This window comes from Zosterops lateralis (assembly GCF_965231275.1).
Source record: "Zosterops lateralis genome assembly, chromosome: 2".
In the NCBI taxonomy this organism is placed as follows: Eukaryota; Metazoa; Chordata; class Aves; order Passeriformes; family Zosteropidae; genus Zosterops; species Zosterops lateralis.
This window is the reverse complement of record NC_139763.1, coordinates 110,932,209-110,953,791: the sequence shown is the minus strand read 5'-3', so window position 1 is coordinate 110,953,791 and position 21,583 is coordinate 110,932,209. Positions and strand designations below refer to the sequence as shown.

The following is a 21,583-nucleotide window of genomic DNA, read 5'->3' as shown; positions in this document are numbered from 1 at the left end:
CTGCCTGGTCTAAAGGGAATTTTTGTTTCTCTGGAGAACACAGTTTAAATAGGAGAGGAACAGACATATGCTGACTATGCACTGCTTAACAGATGACGTAGAGAAGCATCTAACCACCTCAGGGAGTGGAATGGGGCAGTTTTCAAATTAAATTTCTTTCAAATTCAAAGCAATCAGCTGAAATCAATTTACATACAGGATGCAAGTCAAGTTGGACAGTTCTCATCAGAACAGCTCACAGACACAAAGATGAAAATTTATCTTTGTCAGCAGTATGATCTCAAAAAAAAGTTTTAACCTGATGACAAGTAAAAAAGGAAAGTCAAAATGGATTTCTTCAATTTTTAAACACAGCTGATACTTTTGTTTTCTGGGGAATGATAATTCAAAATAATATTTCATTAATATGGAGTATTTGACAAATATTCTCAATACATTTGATATGAAACGTATTGGCGCAAAGCGAATTTATTTCCAAATATTAACTCAACAGCAAGTCTTTAAAAAAAGTTTTTCTGAAGTTCTGAAAGCGTCATGCTGGGGGAGAAAATGTATCAGAAAAACCAATGCATGAGGATAACTAGTCAGCATTTTACTTGTCTGACTTTATACTTCTGCCCACAGGCGTATGTCCTGTAGCATCAGCTAGGAAATGGAAACATTTATAAAAATAGGAATGATCTTCACTTCATCTAATTCTACCAAGATGTCTTGGGGGAGGGAGAAGGAGGAAGGGGAAGAAAGATGAAGAAGAGTCTGAAGTAGAAACTGGGAGAAAATGTACTAGACACCTCTTCAATGAAAACACCACGTAAAGACTCCCTTGGGCCAGAGGAAGATCAAAACCAGGAAAAAAGAGGAGACAGCCAATGGTCCCAGTTAAATTTAATAACTTGCACTAAGGAGTTCCCTCTGAACTCTGCTTGAGGCTCAGTCCTTCTCAGCCCACGGGCACACACACACACACACACAGAGAACTGTGTGGACAGCACATCACTTAATGCCATGGGAAGGGAGGAAAAACAAGCATCAGACACTGAAAATAAGCTGTGGCATCAAAATGTCCTTTTCCTCCTACAGGCAGTTAGGGTATCTGCCTTTATTCACATCTACACTTGATGTTATCGAGTCAAAATTGTCTTCCACAGGCTTCTGAATAGCAAAACTAAGAAGATCTTTGGTATCAATTCACTACGTTGGCTGGATTCAGGAAAAATACTTAAATACTTGTCTCAGGCTCATGCTTGATATAGTAGGGCCCTTCAACCTGAACAATTTTGATTTTTTTTTCTTTTTTCTTTTTTTCTTTTTCTTTTTTTTTTTTTTTAAACTAACAACTTCATGGTGAAATGTCCAAAGCAAAGCTTTCAACGCATTTGAAGAGCCAAATTCTCCACTTTTGGTTCAAGGTTTTAGAAAATATTTTACCGATCAGAGTTGCCATTCCACAAAAAGACGACCACTATTGTCTGATTTATGAATTCACTGAGCTGCACAGCAATTTCTGGCAAGACTATAAAATGTCTAATTTTCTTAATCATCCATCCCAGCATGGCCACTGTAACATCCTAAATGACTCATCAGCTTATGAATAATCTGTTTATTTACAGTATCACAAACCATCAAGAACTGTATTCCTGAATTCCTCTGTTCTGCACAGTTTCTGGGAAAACACAGACATGTAAGAACAGTTTTCAGACAAAGTGTGCATTATTTTGCCCTCATCTTGGCAGGAATAGATAATTGCATTGAATAGGAATATTTTATTTATGTGCTCTGTTTTCACAATGGTTGAAAGACTCATGTAATAGCATCCAAGAAAAATTTTCATTTTTTAAGTACCATTGATATGGACTCACCTGTGAACTGCTTTGATACAGAATTAGCTATAATGCTCAAATAGGTTGACACACATCCACAATGAAAGTCCTCTTAGTCTGCTTCCAAAATCTACTGAATCTCAGCACTTCAGGTGCTAAGAGGCTTCCAAACATCCTCATGGAAAAAATCAAAACCCTAAAATATAAATCTCATGATTTTGAAGACTTTTAAGAACTCATCTTACAAATTTCAAAATACAAACAAGTTGCATTTTAGATAATAAAGATGGAATTTTCTTTTAATAAGAGACTTAGACATAACTGTAGAATGAAGTTCTGCCATACCAAACTTACAGGTAGAACCATATTTTAGTGTGGCATTTCCAGTCAAACCTCACTGCTTTAGTTTCCTCTAGGTTGTTTGGGGTTTTTTGTTGTTGTTGTTGTGGGGTTTTTTTTGTTTTGTTTTGTTTTTTGTTTTTTTTTTAATTAAATCTCCAAGGTTTTGTGTTTTTTTCAATCTGTATATAAGTTTATACCTTAATGTAGACATTAACCTTGTAACCCCTTCCAAAGCATGCACAGCCAGTAACTCTATTATTTTATCTATTTATCTCATGAGAGCAGGCAAAAGACTAAAAAACCACAGACCTTTTGTGCTACCTTAAAACCAACCATTTACCTGAAACAAAGCCCTGACTTTTGTGAGACTTTGCCAAATGAAATTGTAAGCAACATAAACAGCATATGCTTGCCATGTATATGGGTGCCTCAAACAATGGAAGTTCTGATTTGTATCCAAAAGGTCTTATTCCTTGTCATGCAGCTGAAGAAGGGAGTTGTCCCACTCTCTTAAAATGCCAGGGATACATAAGGTCCATTTACACAAATTTAATTGCTTGAATTTTGACAGTATTGCATAACTTGCAGGTAATAATACAATCAATAACTCAGAGAGGCTGTATATTGTCTAAAATTAATGCAAAGGCAAAAAAAAGAATTTTGCAGCTAATTGAGCAGCTCACATTCTGCTTAGCAAGAAAATGAACTACTGGAAAGTCATCACTGAGCTTCAGATTCTATAACTTAAAACTGTAACAAAGCATTTTTAGAACTAGAGCCATCACCTAGTATGCACTGAAAATTAAGTTATGATGATGACAAAGCTACACATGAAAGAATCATGCCAAATACTGGTCATAAATACACCCCTTCTCTAAAAACTCACTCTGACAAGGCCAGAGGTGAGAGAAAAAACTTTTGTGGTAAAAGGGAAGTAAGTTTGTCTCAGAGAAATATGATTTGAAAAACAGATTTACAGAGTCTCTGACTAGCAAACATAACCAACTTCATTTGCATTTGATTTTTTCTTAACGGCCTGAAAAATCTTTAGGGTGGAGAAAGGAAGATGAATATATACCAGTGCAGCTATTGTTGCCACTCTCAAGATGAGCAGGCTTCTACAAAATAGTTACTTATCAGACATCCACAAGATCCAGAGATACAATTTCCCTCAAAAATGAGTAAGAAGAAAAAGAAAAATAAACACTTGAATCAAACTATCACAACATCAATAACTGAATTTGGTCTCTAATCAGGTGAATCCATTCTCCAGAAAATCCTGAGAGATCCAAACAGGGGAAGCAGCCTGCAGCCACTTTCCAGTCTGCTAATGCACCTTTTCCAAACTGCTTTTATTTCTCTGCTCTGAAAAACTACTTTGTTTTCCAGCCATTTATGTGATAGCCAAAACAGCCTTCAGTCTTTACTCTGAGGATGAAGTATGACTCCACTTTCTTCTCCCACCTGTAAAAGCTGACATTTATGGAGAGAATTACCCAGCTTCGTTTTGACAGGGACATGCCCTTTCCACATCCTTCAGGACCTTTCACCACCGGAGAACGTGTCACTGGTAGGCAGTAATCCAAAACCAGTTACATTCCTCCAAAACAAAACATGGAGCTAATTTAAGTGGGTCTCTGGTGATCAAAAGGCTGAGTTCAGGAAGCCAGAAAGAGGGAGGGGAAGGGGCTTGGAGCAGCCTCAGTCTAGGGGATGCCTCCAGCCTGTGACCTGATTGTCATCCCACGGCTCACCCCTTCTGGGCTACACTGCAGAAACTGCTTCTGCAAATCAACTCTGAACACACACAGCCAGTCTCCACTTCAAAAAGTCGTGGAAATGGGATTTCAAATACAGATGAAACCAGTCCACTTGAAAAATAAATCCCTCAGTTAAACCAGAGTTACATCACTTATTTGACTTGTGATTCACATTTGAGTTCCTGTTTATGCAAATTTACCTCCTTCCCATTCACAAAGATATGACAGATCTAAATTACAAATAAAATGTCAAGTAACACTAAACTGCAAAGCTTCTTTCCATAGAGCTGTGTAACAGAGAGTAGTTTTACTAGTCTCCAAAGTGTCTGGAAGACTTTAATTCCTGAAATATCAAGTGGCTGGCTAAAGAACACGTTTGGTAGATTTAGAATACCATTCTTCACCAGCCAGAGGATCACCTTGTTTTTAAGGATTTTTAGGAGATGGGGCATGGTTTCGAGCTAATAAAAACCAGAACCTTAAGCAAATACAGTTCCACAAGTATTTTTACATAAAATACAACAGGACTATGGAGAAGATATAACAAATCCTTAATGCTGTGAGTAGACACACAGCATCTTCAAACACTCTGGAAGGGTCACAAGAGCCACAGATTGAATAAGAGACTTATTTAATTCAATATGCTGATAATGAATGTTATTTAGGTCATGTTCAATGGCATTAATTGAGGACTAATACTATCATTACTTAGATGTATATCAGTGGAAGGAAATGCAGTATCCTCTGGATTAAATGAGATGCAAATGTCAGTCAAGTCACCAAGGAGAGGCTGATGACTAGAAAGTGACAAAGCAGAGGGAAAACTATCTTCAATTTTGATTTAAGTCACTACTCCCCTGTGGTAATCAAATCTAAAGCTGTTTTGAAAGTTCTTAAAATGCAGAAGCATTTAAAAAAGATAAAACAGCTTTTAATACAGTGCAACCTTCTGAAATCTTTGTACCTTTGAAATCCCACTACATTTCCTTCTTTGCAACTGTGGAATCTAAAGATAATGAGCTTAAGGAAAACATCCACCTGATTACATAGACAACAAATTCTCCTTGTGGATTGATCTCGAAAGATCATCATAGGAAATGCTCAAAAAGGTGAAATATAATTGCATGAAGGTATAACAGATATGAAAATTTACTTCAGTATTAACCTGAATTTAAAGTCAAGTGTTCAACATCCACTGAAAAGCGAAGGAACTTCATTTAACTGAAGGTGTTACAATGTAAGATGATGGAAGGAAAACGATAAATTTCCTATCACGTTGTGAAACAAACTGGTGCAGACATGAGCTGCCTCTTCCAGTCAGTTAGCAGCTAAACTGCAAAACATGATGATCTTTCCTGTTTACAAAAGGTTTTTGGCAAAAAAAAAGTTGCATCAAAGCATATAATGAGTACTCTTAACCATCTTCTGTACTTTGTGCAAAGTAGAAAGCAAACAAAGGCAATTTGACTCTGTAAACATACAAAAATTAAACTATAGCATAAGGTTTTCTAAACCAGCAACTGTGTATGACTACAGGCATAGAAATGTAAATGCTCTGGAGCTCAGCACAGGTGTACTGAGAACTAAACAGAGCAGTTTGCTGATTTGCAGCAATCTGCTGTGAATGTAATTCCAGTTTGGAATGACGATAGCATTACACCTATAATGCAGAGCTTTTTAATTTAATGCAGATTTATTCCACCAGCCTTCAACTCTTTCCTTGTTCCTCACCTCTTCTGTGCTATTTCAAGTGTTTTGGTGCTATTGCACCGTCACATCACTAACTTTCTATTAAAATAATAACTTTTACTGGTGAAATTCTTTGTCTATGATGTTGTGGTATGCAACTAAAACTGTCTATCATTATACCTACAAATCTGATTTCCAAATACAGATTGCGATTATTTTTTTTTCCTTTACAGCATTGGTAGTGGTTATTTTTTGATAAGAGTCCTTGATACCAGGGCTAGTGAGATCCACTTTGAGGAGGATTAACAATTTAATGCTACATTATTGCTAAATGATGTACATTTATACACTTTTAAAAAGACTTTTTTTGTGTGTATGTCTCAAGTGTTGGCAGAAGCTCTTAAAAAAATTGTGGCAATATCAATATTTTGCATTCAGACCCTGTTGGTATGACTTTCTACTATAATCACATGAAAAATCAGTTGAGTCAGGGGTGACAAACACCATTAATAACTATGTACCAGTTGAGTTGATGCATGGCACAGTGCACCAGTCACTGAAGTCCACATGACATTGCTGGGCTCTGATGAGAGGTGGTGGAAGACACAGAAACACTGTGTGCATCTCACACATCACTCCAAGGTACATCACAAACCAAAAGAAGGCAAAATAAGCACAGAACGTTAAAGCCCCTCCTAAGGGCCAAAGTGAAGTACTATAAATGAAACAGCAATTAGATAAAAATCAAGATCTCAACCATTAATGTCTACTCAAAATTACACTTCCAAGATACCATTTACAGGATTTGAGAGTAAGGAGTCAGAGTGTGATTCAAACAGGTTACACATTGACTGGATAAGCATCCTTCCAGCTCCCCAGACACTGATTACCTTTATCACTTAAAGTGGTTAACAAGGAAACAGTGTGATCTTAATCATGTATATCTATGCTGTTATATGTGAAGCTTGAGATCTTTCTGATGTAGTTATGAAAGTCCTTGGGATTGTCTTGAATGAGAGAGACTAGACAGAGGGCCCAAGCAAATGCACAAATTTACAGTCTATTTCCTTGGCCTTCAGTGAGACTTATGAAAATCTAACCCTTCTTCTAAAATTGTACACCAACGGTGGCACTTAACTTATCTAAGAGATAGGAGCCTCTTCAGAGCTCGTTAACAACATGAATCATTCAGTCAACAGAGATCAGTATTTTCAGAGTGACTCACCCAGTTCTGTGCTGCTCTTCAACAGGACACCAGGTGAATTGCTACACATTACAAAGGAAGTCTGTAAAAGCCACTTCAAAACAGACACCTAACTTCGAGTGTAAGGCTTCCTCTCATACTTTAGTACCCCCAATACGGATTTTTTTTTGACCTACACTTGGCCCTCCATATGAATGCTTAAACCACTTTAATGTACGCTCTCTTCCTCTACAAGTAGAGTTTAAAGGATATACAGGAAGAGATAAGCATTACAAACTGATGTGAACATACTTGACTGCTCCTTCCGTTGGCCAAATACTTAAAAACCAGAGAGATAATTTTGTGGGCCAGTTCTTTAAGAGAGAAAAAAAAATTAATTTTGTGTTTCACAATTTGCCATTCTTCTTTCTAGTGTTTATTTGTGCAAAAATTACCCTGTTAGATCAAATCCTGGCTATCCTGCCTCCTATTACGCACTGTAAATTGGATGGTTATCTGGAGAGGAAAAAACACACATAAACAAACTAAGTGTACAAAATCTCTCAAACATAAAGCAATCACAATTTCACGGAAGCATAAAAGCAGCGAGAATGCACAAAATCATCTGAATTTCTCCAGTGACATGACACATCTCCTGACTCTCCTTCCATTTCCCTATCTCTGTATAAATAATAATTAACCGTGTAATTCCTCCATCGCTTTTAAGCCACTGCCTCAGAGGCAGCTCACACTTATTTTTTATCTCCAAACAACATCAAAGCAAACAGCTGTAACCAAAGGGGAGGGGAGGAGGGAAATGCACTTACTTGCCACCTCCAGGGATGCATTGTGGCTCACGGCCTCCCCCAGGTAATTCCTTGCCACGCACACATAGACCCCTTCGTCCGGCCGGCTCTTGCGCCCATGCACGATGCGCAGGAAAAATAAAGATCCGCTGGGCAGCAGCATCCGGTGAGAGCGCGGGTCATCCTTGTCTGTTTCCACTCTTTCCCCTCCCTTATACCACTCGATGGTGGGGGTGGGCCTGCCCTCTGCCTTGCAGTTCAAAGTGGCTGGCTCTCCTTTGGAAACGATCAGATCCGAGGGGTGCTCCACGATCCGAGGCGGGAAATCTTCCTGGCGAAGACGGGAACCTGCAAGGCAAAAATGGGAAGTTTTGTTAGGAAAATGCTGCCAGGTACGGTCACGGTGTTTTGCAGAACAACCACTTAACCATCACCTCGTAGCACAGCATTTAATAAGAACAGCTATTAACATCCTAAAGTGCACAAAAGAAAACCTTAGTGCACTTCACCGTGTGCGTGGTTCTCCCAAGTGGGTATTCACTTATTCAGAAGAATTTTTTCAACAGGGGACCTAGTGTTAGTGAATGGCCGTATTCCTGAATCACATCAATCCTGGATCCATTCATGTACATAAACTTATACATTCGTGCATATGCATATCTAAAACTACAAAAACTAGTCCTACAGATACTCCACGGAGATCAGACTATCTCGACCAGCAGAACTGGTACTTCTAATCCATAACCCAAAGCCATAGCCAACCTCATGCAACCTCCTGGAAAGGCCATTAATTCATGCAATGTCTACAGAGTAACTCTAACATTTCACAGAGTTGCTTCATTTCATTGTACTATCATCTCTTAAGTTCCTTGTTAAGTAGTGCCATAGAAGTATAAATGCATGGAGGGTCTGAGTGCCTCTTATGCCTCATGCAGCAGGGAAAATTTTTACTTTATAAAATTCTAAATGTCACCAATCCAGAAAAAACTGTAAGGCAAGAGTATCCAGCAAAAAAAAAAGAAAAATTAAAAGCAAATAAGATACTCTTCTAGACAAGGTACTTTTAAACAAGATACTCTTCTGGAAAAGCATCCAATTTCACACTATTTCAAAATTCGAGCTGATTACTTGCATAAAGAAAAAAAAAATCAAACAAACAAACAAACAAAACAAACAAACAAAAAACCCAACAACAACAACTACCCCAAAAAAACCAACCAACCAAAAAAAAAAAAAAAAAAACACCCCACAAAACAAAGGGGGGCAAAAAAAAACCAAACAAACAAAAAAAAAAAACCCAAAACGCCTACAAAGGAATGTACAATCCCAGTAACAATCTGCATGGATATAGACCAAAGACAACTATAAACCCACTGAGTACCCAATAATTCCAGATTGGGAATAAACAGCTATCAAAACTTTCAGGGTTTAAAAACACTGACTTCGAATTCAAATTACTGTTTTCTTTATTTCTCTCTTTCTTGAAGCACAACTTCGCCATGGATAAAAATTAGTCTCTCGGGTCAGTAATTCCTGATTATTAAAATCTCAGATGCCAAGATTCTTTATTAACATTAATAACGTGGGGTTTGAACAGCTGTGAAGCACCAGAAAGAAACACAACATCTATTCACTGCAGGTTAATAGACCATAAACTGATATGGAAACAGGGAAAGGAGACAAGAGGAGGAGATGTCCAGGGACTACTGCTTTAAATATATGCTAAATATGTCCCTTCTATAAATATATATATAAATATATATATTTGTCTATAAAAGAAAATGTTCTAAAATGTACAGTTTTCATTTTATTTCACATTTTCTTCACCTCAAGATAATTAAATGCTCAACTAACCAGTTAGCACTACCACACACTCAAAAATGTCTGCCAGCATGGCCAGACTGCATTGAAATTCATTTGCACTCTGCATGGAGTAATAGAGGGTAGTTTTACATGAATATTACTGATCATTAAATGCAAAACATTTCAAATAGCAATAAGCCTGCTCTTCAGATAAGATTTGGGTAGACAGAACAGAAGCCAAGGACCTTCCAAATCCCTCTGCTGGCTACACACCCCTGCACAGCCTAAGCCTGCACTCATCCCGAACTTTTTGTGAATGCCCCCTCATTCAATACTTCTGCCCTCACAAAGGGGACTGGCCAATTTCAAACCACTCTTTCCAAGATAAAAATGGCTAGAGAGGAATTAAAAACCTTACTTTGTTTATATTTTTTACTCACTTCCTATGTAATTCCCAAGGAAAGGCATTGAAACAAAGGATTACAGAGCTAAAATCAATTGCTCTAAGACACACTGGAAAAATAAAAAAGCCAATTCCAATGCAAGATGCTTAAAAGGCATTTAAGAAGTCTTTTAAAAACCAAAGTTTTGACATACGCTAGCATGTACCATGTTTGTATTTTCACAGGCAATGCTGGCTGGCCAGCACACAACACAGTACAAACCTCCTATTGTTTCTGTCAGCCTGGCCCAGACCACAAATAAATGAAATACCATTTTCAGATATATTGTATGCAAGCTTTCCACACTGACATTTAACTGGCTGTGCATGTACTTCAAGCACTGTACAGAATGAAAGCATAAAGACTGACCTCTAAACTTTCTTGAAAACTGAGACTCAAAATCCTAAGCGGGGGAAAAGAATCCTTCAGGATCATCCAGGAATGCTCATATATATATGTTTTATGTTCGCTGGATAATATTGGAGAAGATAAATGACAGAAATATCTACTAAATTATATATATATATATATATTTAATCTTAGTATTTTATAAAGTAACATTTCTCTAGCAAATTTCACAACACAGCTTAGATCAGAAAGGGACAAAAGTTGCATGATGAGCTGACTGGCACAGAGTGAGCATTAACCACAGATTTAGTGACAACTGCCTGAGGGGTATAATGGCCTTGACAACCGAGTTATAATCTTTCTACATATCTACACTTTTCTTTTTTTTTTCTTTGATCTTCCTTTTCTTTTAGCTAGTTATTTAAGTTGCATTTACGTTTTATTGAGAAGAAGCAGCTTCAATTATCAATATAAATCTCAGAGTGGGCACCAACCCTATAATTTTCCTGTCAAAAATCCTTCTCAGAAGATATCTGATTAATATATATATATATATATATATATATATATGCACACAACCATCCCTCCTCCCACCCCTCAAAAAAAAAAATCACAAAACCTCCAAAAGCTGAGCACCTAATACATACTGGATCTGCCATTAAATATACAAGGGAGCTGCTGTTTCTCTGCTGTTTCTTTTCCCCAAAGATGACAGCACTGGGCTATAGGAACTAACCAACTTGTGTTCTCTGCTTTTATTACAATTCAAGTCTTTCATAAAAAGTCAATTGGATGCCACCAATTAAAGCACACCAGACTAATTATTTCATGCTGTTGCTCAAAAGAACAATTATATGAAACCATGTTTCCAGTTTCTTGGATTGTGCCACAACAATTTTTACAAGAATTCAAAACAATGACATAAACAGACGTGAAGGTTCAAAGAAAACTCGCATTAGATAAATTACAAGCTCAAAGAAGCTAAGATTTGCCTTTATTTCCACCTTAAAACATCCTGTTGCTAGCATATTAAAATAGAACTTATTGATAAGCAGCAGGGAGTGTATTTGAATCTGATATCAGAGGTTCAAACACTGCATATCCCTTGGGTACAAACATGTTCTCTTTAGGGGGAAAACAAAAAAGTTCTGTGCAGTTGGAACAAACTGTGTCAGTTGATCTAAGCCTGAGCTCAGATGGATATGGAAAACCTCATTTCCCAAGATCTATATATCTAAATAGTAATTTATCATAAGTATTATAAAATACTGTGTGACAGACTGTATCCTCAGCCAAATTCCTAAGGGCCAGTTTACTCTTGGCCCTGGTTCTTTTCCATTCCACAAATACTGCATTTAACATTGATTTTCAGAGCACGAGAACCTTGCTCTTTTTTTCTCATTATTGAAACCCTACGTAAGATCTGAGTAACTGGCCTAATTGCTATCAAAGTTATTAGTAAAATGCTAACAAACAAAACCACAAGCTGAAAAGCAGAGTTAGGTGATCCTTGCCAACAATTATACTTAATCAGAACATAAGAGCTTCCCCAATTCCCCAGTGTTTCCAGTACTAACTTAACCTCTTTCAGAAACTTTTCAGAAAGTGGAGGGGAGTATCTTTGTGGTTTTATGTAAGTTGACTAGAAAGATGTTCCATAAGTCTCTAATTCTAATGGTTAGAAATCTTTCCCTAATCCTCAGGTTAAACATACCCCCAAACAGTAAAGACCTAGTTCTTCCTGTGCTGGAAGTGACTTATAATTCAGATCTCTTCACAAACTTCTTGGAATTTTATGCCTTTGACATGCAAATTGCAACTTTTCCCTTCTTTACCAGCCTCTTGGATTCTGTGTTGTTGCTGCTCTTGGAAGTCATAAACCTAATTTCATCTGGTTTTCCCCTCATAAGATTTGCTCACCTTTTCCTTGTCTTAAATTCTACTTTATCCTTTTTGAAGATGAAGACCCAAACCATGCACCTCCAGAGGCAAGCAGACTTTGAGTGTTATTTCAAGCACACGCTGCAGAACAATATCACATCATGCTACAGGGCAAAAATAACTGAAGGATAAATCAAAGTATTTTTCTGAAAGTGGCTTTTCTGCCCCTGTACCTGCAGCTAACCTAACCTACTGAGTTTGCTTTGTTGCACAGACAACAAATAATTCTCAAGGAAAAACAGCAGAACTAGGAAGACCCACTGAGATTTTTGTCCCATTCATTTTCTTTCTCTCAACTTCTCCATTCTTTTAATATTCCTACTCTTTGTATACTACCCTTGTGCAGCTTCAATAAAACACCTGATTTCCTGAGCTTTGTAGCCTACAAGAACTGCATATTAAAAAGCAACTATTGTGACATTTCCTTTTCAAGGTTTGTGGTCGTCCTCTCATCAGCAAAGACACAAAGTAATTAATAAAGATAGTAATGCTGTGCCTATTTGGATTCTTTCCCAAAATAGTTACATCAGAACAGGAATTCCATTGTCTAATTCTGCTTTGCTCTAAAGAAAAAAACTGCAATTTAACTGATATTTCTGAAATACTGACAGGAGAATGGTATTACCCTGGACTGTGGAAGCTTTGACACAGAATTTTATTTACAACAGCTGTTCATTTCTAACACCAAAGCATTAAACATATATTCTAGAAAAACAAAGTTACACTTTTTACCCAAATACTGCCATTGCTTTGCACAGCCATAGCTCCTTTAAAAGGATGTCACCTTTATGAACAAAAATGTTCCCCGGCAAATGAGAGAGAATTTGCACACCAAGGAGGAAAACACCTAGTTGGAAGGTACCAGGACTGTCACTGTCACTGATTAATGCCCACCCGGGACTGCAGGTTTATTGAAATGCATTTCAAGACATGGGAAATGGTTCCAAACACTGATCTGGGACTAGGTCCAGTTCTTTTCATTAGATACCATAAAATGTGACAAGCAAGGCTCTCACTTTGGATCAGGAGAACCTGCAATTATCCTGTGTCTTCCCAAAGAGGAGAAATGCTCTGTTCCCTTTTCTGAGAACACAGTAGAAAACAGGTGAGCAAGATGTAAATGAAAAGAAAAGCCCTGAACACTCCCTGATCACTCCCACCACAAAGCCACAGTGATGTTCCCTTGAAAAAGTTGTTTATTTCAGTTTACATCACCATGTCAAGGAACCCTTTTGTTTCCCTCCTCTAATCACTACAGAAATCTCATTGATAGATGAAATTAACATCTTTTTTCTCTTAATTATTTCTCTTACTAAGGGATATTTTGGGATAAAGCAAAATAATATGCTTTAAAAACAAAATCTGATTACACAACGTGGGCCATGGCTTTTAAAATAAATCTGTAGACATCCACAAAACGTTTTCCCCACTCAAAAGACAGCAACAAAAACCACTTCAAGGTTAAGACACCATGAATTACAATTGCATTTCTGTCATAGCTACCACACTATCAGGAGATGTCAGAAACCAGTAATTTACTGTACACTTACGGAAAAAAAAAAACCTAGGGTAATGACAGAGTGCCTGGAGTTCTAAGCCACGTCTGTCTGTCTCTTTGAAATAAGAGATTAAATGGGAGCTGTACTAAAAATGCCCCAAATCCACACTGATCTCGTGCCTGGCTCTTACACAGAGACGTAACCCAAACATTGGAAGCTACAGACATTCAATTTACGCAATATTCATGACCTGGTCAGCTGAACAGGAATTGGTTGAAGTATTGTAGCAATAAGCTAAATAAATAAAGAAGATATACAATTTTTAAAAAGTTTCTATATCATTGCTGTAAATGGTTTGTTTCTGTGCCTTATTCAGCAATATTCTGGATATATGTGATTAGGTCAGAAAAAGGCCATGTGTTATAAGCAAAAAATAAATCTTTTGGAAAGCTATACACTACCTGATAGCTATTTAAATATTCTGCCTGGTGGGAATAGGGAAAAAAATGGTAAATACTGCATTGATCAGATATTAACACTGAGTCCCTGTTTCAGTTCCTAAAGGCATTTCCCAGGAGATGCTAAGAGAGACTCCCTCGCTGAAATAATCACTTTTAACAAAGAAGCCCAAAGTGGCAACAGTAAGAGTCATGCTTTAGTTTCTTAATCCAAAATTAAATTCAACTCCTCCAAATTGCTCTTGAACAAACCACTTATTTTCAAGAGACTCAGCTCTACACTCGATCTTTGATACATGAACACATGCTACTGCTTTGTGCAGCAGTTAGCATAAATAAGTCCTGACCTGGTTATTCATTAAATTAGCTAGAATATAAATTTAAAATAATAATATTTATATTGCACCACGTAAGAGGCTGACATTTACATAAAACCCCAGGCAACAGTTAATGTTCCCAGGGTAAGAAACTGGTCAGTTTTATTTTTTCTTTCCCTCAGTTATGCTTCCTGGTAAGATATTTATCTCATCTGACATTGGTGGACACTGGAATAGTCTGAGATGTCAGTATTAAGAGCACTGACTTCTGAAAATAAAACTCCCTCCCTAAGAAACAACAACATCTCACACCAAACTGGCAAGCTAGGAATAGTATTTTCCCTTAAGGGAAACATTAATGAAATTACAGAAATACTTTCATTAATAATGCAAAATCAACTGTGACTCAGAGAGCAACTCCACAATATTCGAAAACAAAAACAAGCACAATGGTAATAAAGTCTATTTCATTACATAAAAAATAATTCACGCTATTTTTTTTTTCTTTGAAAGGGCTGGAGATATTTCCTACACTGGGATGACAAGGTACTGTAGGACAAGGCTGAGAATGGCTGAGCTGTATCTGAAGGCTCAAGCCCCTCTTTGGAGATTTGGATGTGACAAGCTGGCAGTGACCACACCAAAGTGCAGGATAAGGGAAGCAGGGGGGTCAGGCAGCCACACAAAGAGCAAAACACCCTGGGAGCTGCACAGGCCCTGGAATGGCTGTCAGGAGCACAAGAGAAAAGAAGGGGCAAAGGATTATGGCAAGGATGCAAATGGCAAGTGGAACTGAAGTAAAGAGCAACTGGAAGACCACTAGGGAAACAGATACTTGAACGATATTAAGGTACTAGGATTTGATGAAAATTGGATAATTCTGTGGACAACAGAGCTGGAAAGCTACTGGTTAAACACAGGAGTGGGGACACAGTGGGAAGGTCTGAGCCAGCTCAGGGTAATCACTTCTGCCCTGTCCTCTTCCTTCCCTGGCAGATGGCAATCCCTACAAAGGCAGCTCTGACAGCTCTGATCTGCTGTCAGCATCTTGAGGAGAAAAGAGTAAATGGGAAAGTGTGGGGACTGAGGCTGCTGTGAGTCACATCAGAATTGCCAGTTCCAGGGCTTGGTTTTCTATGGAGCAGGGAGGGAGGGAGGATTAGGAAACAAAGAAGAGGTAGTTAAGGCTCTCCTCTACACCTTCCATCCTTCTCCTGGATCACGTTTCATCCCAGACTGGAAAAGTATCTTGCTGGCTGTGAACTATTGGTTTGGGACAGGAAAACAGAACTTAGAGAAAAAACAACAAGAGTGCACCAAAACCAAGTTAGCTGCACTGAAGGGATCAAATCAACTTCCAGTTGAGTGGCAATGCCTAGGACTCACAATTATGTAGATACATTATATAAACTATAATAACACTAATACGGTTACATGTTTTATGTATTTTCTTCACATATGTGTTGATAAATCACGTGTCAGACATACTGATGCAGAAATTTTTTACCTCACTGGTAGGTTTATCTGTAATCAGTGTCAAAGATTTCGTGGCACAATTACACAGCACATTGTGCTATTTTATTCCAAAGCTTAATCTAAATGGACAAACAAAACACAAAATATCCCTTTGGATGATCATACTTATTCACAAAAAACAGAACTAAAGATATTTGTCATTTTGGGGTTATTCTTTTCTAAAATTACAAAAACAAACACAATGCTTTCTCTTTATAATATTTCAGATGGGTTGCCCCCACATTCTTCCAGACTTTTCAAAGTCACCTGCTAAGGCACTTCTAAACTAATTTCCACTTCCAGATTTCAGTGTGGGATCGAATCTGATGTTGATCAACTGCATGTTCAGATGTCTGAAATGCTGAGAGAAGGGAAAAAGGATCCTCATTTCTGCAGGGCTATTGGGAAGCCAGAGAAACAGCAGCTCTCAATAGGACCAGAGGTTTTCTCAGCTGTCCCAGAGAACATTCCTCAAATCTGACACAACACAAGTACTATAACACCACAGTCAACAGCACTCCTAGGCTGTGCCTGGGCACATTTTGGTAAATCTCATGCAACTCACATTGTCTTTTTATTTTTTTCTTGATCTCAAACTGTATTTAAAGAGAAATACAATGATTCAAAACACCTGTCCGAAATCGTACTCTTTAAGATGATTGTCAATCTGTTTCAGATGCAAGAGGGAATAAATGAAACATCAAAACTGCCCTCATGAATCCAAACATTAGGTGTTTGCAAGAGATGTATGCTAGCTCAGAAATAAGTTTGAATTTAAATATTTAGCGGTTAATTAATTTAGAAATTATTAACAAGGAAAAATTATTATTATTATTATTATTATTAAGGAGTTTGGTTTCCCTAGTCTTATTTTAATGGGCTCAAAATTTGAATTAAAACAGCTGTCTTTTACTTCATTTAATACATTGGACTTCTTGTATGGCATTAAGTTTGGACAATTACAAGAAGTCCAGATATTACAAGTTGTTACTGATGTAACCATACTGGCATGTTTTTGTTGCATAAGGAAACATGGAATTGCAAATCCAAATTTTAAAAGAACATTTTAAATTAGTTGTGTACAGTTACATAAAAGTGAAGATCAGTATAAATCAAAAGATTTTATCATAGTTGAAAATTTTAAATCAAATAACCCTTTAATGAAAACTTTTCTATCACTACCCTTTTTTCAATACATACTTTTATTCAAATATAAAGCTAAGTAAATAAATACAAAAAGAATGAAAGGGAAAAGCAATAAATATCTCCTCCCAAGTTACTCTGCATAGCAATCAACATGATATTCACTGCACGATAACTGAAGATATTTTTTATTCCTACTTTTCCCCAATATAAAGTTTTGTCAAAACAGCAAAACTTCATCTGAAGTAAACTTCTATCCATCAATGCCATCAAAATAATCTTCTGCTGAGAAACACTGTAAAGTTTTCCCTTTTACTGTGTTTGAATTTCTTGTCCCTTAAGAGGCCAGAAAAACAATCACAGAATTTTTTGGGTTGGAAAAGACCTCTGAGATCACCAAGTCTACCTTCCCAACCAGACCATGGCACTGAGTGCCACGTCTACTCTTCCCTTAAAAACCTCTGAGGACAGTGACTCCATCACCTTCCTGGGCAGCCCATTCCAACATGTAGAAGACCTTCCAGGGAAGAAATTCCCCCTGAAGTCCAGGCTGAATTCCCCCTGATGTCCTACATAGGGGGCAGCATAAGGTTTTCCCTGTCTTCTTTTCTACAGGATAAACACCCCCAGCTCCTCCTCAGACTTGTGCTCCAGACCCTTCCCCAGCTCTGTTCCCTTCTCTGTGCTCAACCCAGCACATCAATTTCCTTCTTGTTTTGAGGTGCCCAACACTGAACACAGCTCTCAAGGTGTGACCTCACTGATGCTGAGGACAAGGGGAGTCCACTGGGTTGGGTTTTTGTTCCTTCAAAGGTTTCTTTGGTTCCAAAATCAAACTGAGAAATCTGAAATTTTCCACATGGCCAATCCTTCTACTACTTAGACCTTTGCAGAAAGCATAATTCTGCTTAATGCTCAGTTGAATCCAACTACATCACACACCGAAATCCACATTCCTAGACTTCCTTAAGTGTACAAATGTATGGGCCCAGAAGACTCACACATTGAGTTCTCATCTCAAGATGATGCATTATTCATGACTGCTGAAAACCTAGTGAAAAAATTATCAAAAATGTCAACCAACATCTCTGCCACCCCGAGACCTTTCCAGCCGGATGTTAGTTGTGGTTGTGTGAAAATGGTACAACCACCTGAACACACCACAGGGAAGACTTCATTCAGTGGCTAAAAACAGGTCCTCTCATTTTTTCCTATCAAACTGACAGGGAAAAAAAAAAAAGTATATTCATCAACTTGTTTCTGATGAAAGAAATGGTAAAAAAATAAATATTATCAGATTATTTTCCTGAATATTCACAGTGAATTCTTCAGAAAACTCATGGCTAATAGTCTGAGTGTTCAGCAGCCTGAAGTGTATTTAAACATGTAAAACAAAGCTTTTGAGATGTTTTATATGATAGGCACACTCAACGAAGATCTTTAAATAACACCAGATTTCAGCAGGTTATTGATTTTTTTCAAGACAAAGTACTGAACCTCAATTTCAGGGACAGTTGTCTGAAGTCACTTATACTTTAAAGAAAACAAAATATTTGAAATGTCCTTTTAAAGGATTAGTAACAAATCCCTAGAGGAATGCAGCCCACCTCAGTCAATTTTCAACCTTGAAAGCAAATTCTGACATATCCAGAACATTAATGAAGACAATGTTTATGCCTTACATAGCATGCTAAGTGTGAGAACTCTACAGATAAACAAAAATGCTGTCAAATGTCTACTGAAGCTTATAATGGAATGTAAAAAAAGTTGAAAAATAACAGTAGCTTATCGTTGTTGATGTTAAGATTTAAAGAAATGAAGAACATTGTTCAAAGTAAGAGAAAAAAAGTAAAAAATCTATTTTATTAAAACAAAAAAAGTCAGTGGTCTATTTTTCATTATTTTATTATTTCATAATTATTTTAATAGCTTTTTATAGTGCTACACAACCATGAGGCTGAGTCAAAAGCAGAGAGGAATATTCAAGCACCTCATAGACATAGACCTCAAAAGCTCTGTAGAGCTGTGCAAGAAAGAAAAAAAAAAGTAAATGAAAATGGGAAGAATGGAGCTGTATGATTTGAGAAGATTTTAATGCATAATGTAACATCAACACAAGCCAGCAGGCAGAGGTTTGTGTGGATTACACATATAAATGCAAATGCTGACAAAGCCTTCAAAATTTTAAAGGAGAATAGCTGCTGGAAAACAAGGGAAAAGAATCATTATTTTTATTATTACTTCGAACAGCAACCACTGTGACAGGGGTGAGTGTTCAAGCAGCAAAGAAAAATAGGTTATTGCCAGAAATTAATAAACCTTAGAGGAATCTGCGTGGCCAGAAATACTATCTTTCTTTTATTTAACTTTATCAAGAGTTCTGGTAGCAGAGATTACTTCTCTGCATCAGGCTTTTTTCACTAGTTAAGATATCCTCACACAGAGAGGCAGGTGGAAAAACAGCAGCAGCCACCTATAAAAAACAGGCAGCTAGATTAAAGGAATTCAACTAAGTATGAACCATCAGCTAAGGAAAACCATTATTCTCCAGCCTGCAAGACTCTAAATGTATGATTATACATTGGAGTTTCCCTTCCAACAAATTAAACTGCATTCTACAAGGACGTAGAAACACTGATTAAAAAAAAAAAAAAAAAAAAAAAAAAAAAAAAACAAAAAACAAAAAACCAAAACCTACTTATATTCATATAAAGAAATAAAATTCATCTTATATTCAAGTATCTCTGCTTAGGGTTAAGGTAATACTTCTATTATGCAGGGACATTCTATTATATCTATTATATAGATCACTAAATTTGAAATAAACTGGAGATGGGAATGCAAAGTGGATTACTTGTAATTAATTACCAGCTCTCAGTCCTTCTTGTGTCTCTCTCCCATGGTCAGTCCACACAGGATTTGGTCAGTGCCTCCTGAGAGGAAGAAGTTGGCTGGGACCTTTAGTGCTAACATCTACCAAATACCACTATGAACTCACACTCTTCAAGCAGCTACACCCATCTCTGCTGCAGCACTGTCCTTCAGATACAGGGCAGGTGGGTACAAGGAAATAAAGGAATTGTTTGGTTTTATCCTTGCAAAGCACAAACCAAGGTTTTTAAGCGCCTTTTTTTTGGTTTTTTGCAATAGGGTTTTCAAGGCTAAATTACTTTTTGTTGTTGTTGTATCGTGATTATAATTACAACATAGTTTCCAAATGCTAAAAGGCAACCAGTATACAGACTTTTCCACTTTGTGTAAAGAGCTTTTTGAAACAAAACCCTAAATTAAGGCTTCCTGAAAGGCTGAAAGCCTTCAGTGGGACTAATTAGACAGAACCACTAGGCCTTGAGGCTCACAGCTGCTCACCAATACCCTCTGCAAAGACTGAGAATTAAACACATGGTTAGGGGTTTGAATTGATTAACGGGCATCAGTTGTTCCTCCTCTACAGGTAATGCCTAATATCAATCTTTTTATTTTCTAATATATCATTATATGACTAATTAGTAGGCATTATGGCACATCTATTAGTTTAAGTGAATTTTTAATGACAATTAATCTGCCCTTTTCTAAAATTCTTACTTTAAATAAATGGGAAATTCTCCTCTAGTGTTTTGATTAAAAACAAAAGCTAAGCAGTGCTATAAAAAAAGTCAATTAAAAATGAATGGATCTTTTTGTGAGAGACTGTTCTGCAAATTGTCTGTCCTCTACATGTTACACAGGAATTCCACTCTTAATGTGTTCTGTAATTTTGTGGTTGCTGCAAGTATTTATAAGCTGGTATATCTGCATTCGGAAACACCACACTGGAATAGCTACAGGACTTTACAAACAGAAGTGAAGTGTAAGTAATCAAGATGCACAGGAGAGATTAAAAAGTATTTGATCCTTCACAAGGACTGTGGTGAACCACTCACTATCAAGACTATCAGGCAGGAAACGGTAGGGAAGGACTTGGAAATCTTTATTTCCATCAACTGCATCAATCTGCCAACAGAGCACCATCATCACTGAGAAGCATTTTCATCAAGGGAGCAACTGAGTTAATTCATCAACTTCGAAAATAATGATCTAACGAAACATAAATGAAGAAGAAACCAGCGCACATAAGACTTAGAAGGAGGGAAGAAAAAGGTCTCTAAAATACATCAGCCAAAATCTCATATTTTATCATTGGGCTTCAGGAATAGCTCAAAGCTCTCACAAAAGAGCACACTCAACCCTAAGTTCTTCCTTCAGCGCAAGAGTAATGTGATGAAAAGGCACTCCTGATAATATCATCTCATGATAATATCCCTAAGAGAAACCACTGTATGCAAACAGCAGGTACATGGCCTTGACATTTTTTTTTAAGTATCTATAGATGAATAAATAAAAATTGAGATTTTCTATTAGGTACATTAACACCTACAAAGTGGAGAAGAAAGACAAAATGACTCATAAAATATTTTTTTAACATTCTAAGCAGAAAATTATGCAGAATTAGCCTGCTTGGTGTGAAACTGCCTAA

The 21,583-nt window shown here is 37.2% G+C and overlaps 1 protein-coding gene across 5 annotated transcripts in view; it reads right to left on the bottom strand.

Annotated features, from left to right (window-relative positions):
- The window catches only part of ROBO1 (roundabout guidance receptor 1), a 690,041-nt gene that overhangs the window by 244,310 nt on the left and 424,148 nt on the right, over positions 1 to 21,583 (bottom strand). For all 5 annotated transcript variants that reach the window (XM_083855650.1, XM_083855654.1, XM_083855651.1 and 2 more), the window contains one exon: positions 7,622 to 7,948. In XM_083855650.1, the coding sequence (XP_083711776.1) occupies positions 7,622 to 7,948 (327 nt within the window). The remainder of the gene's footprint in view (positions 1 to 7,621; positions 7,949 to 21,583) is intronic.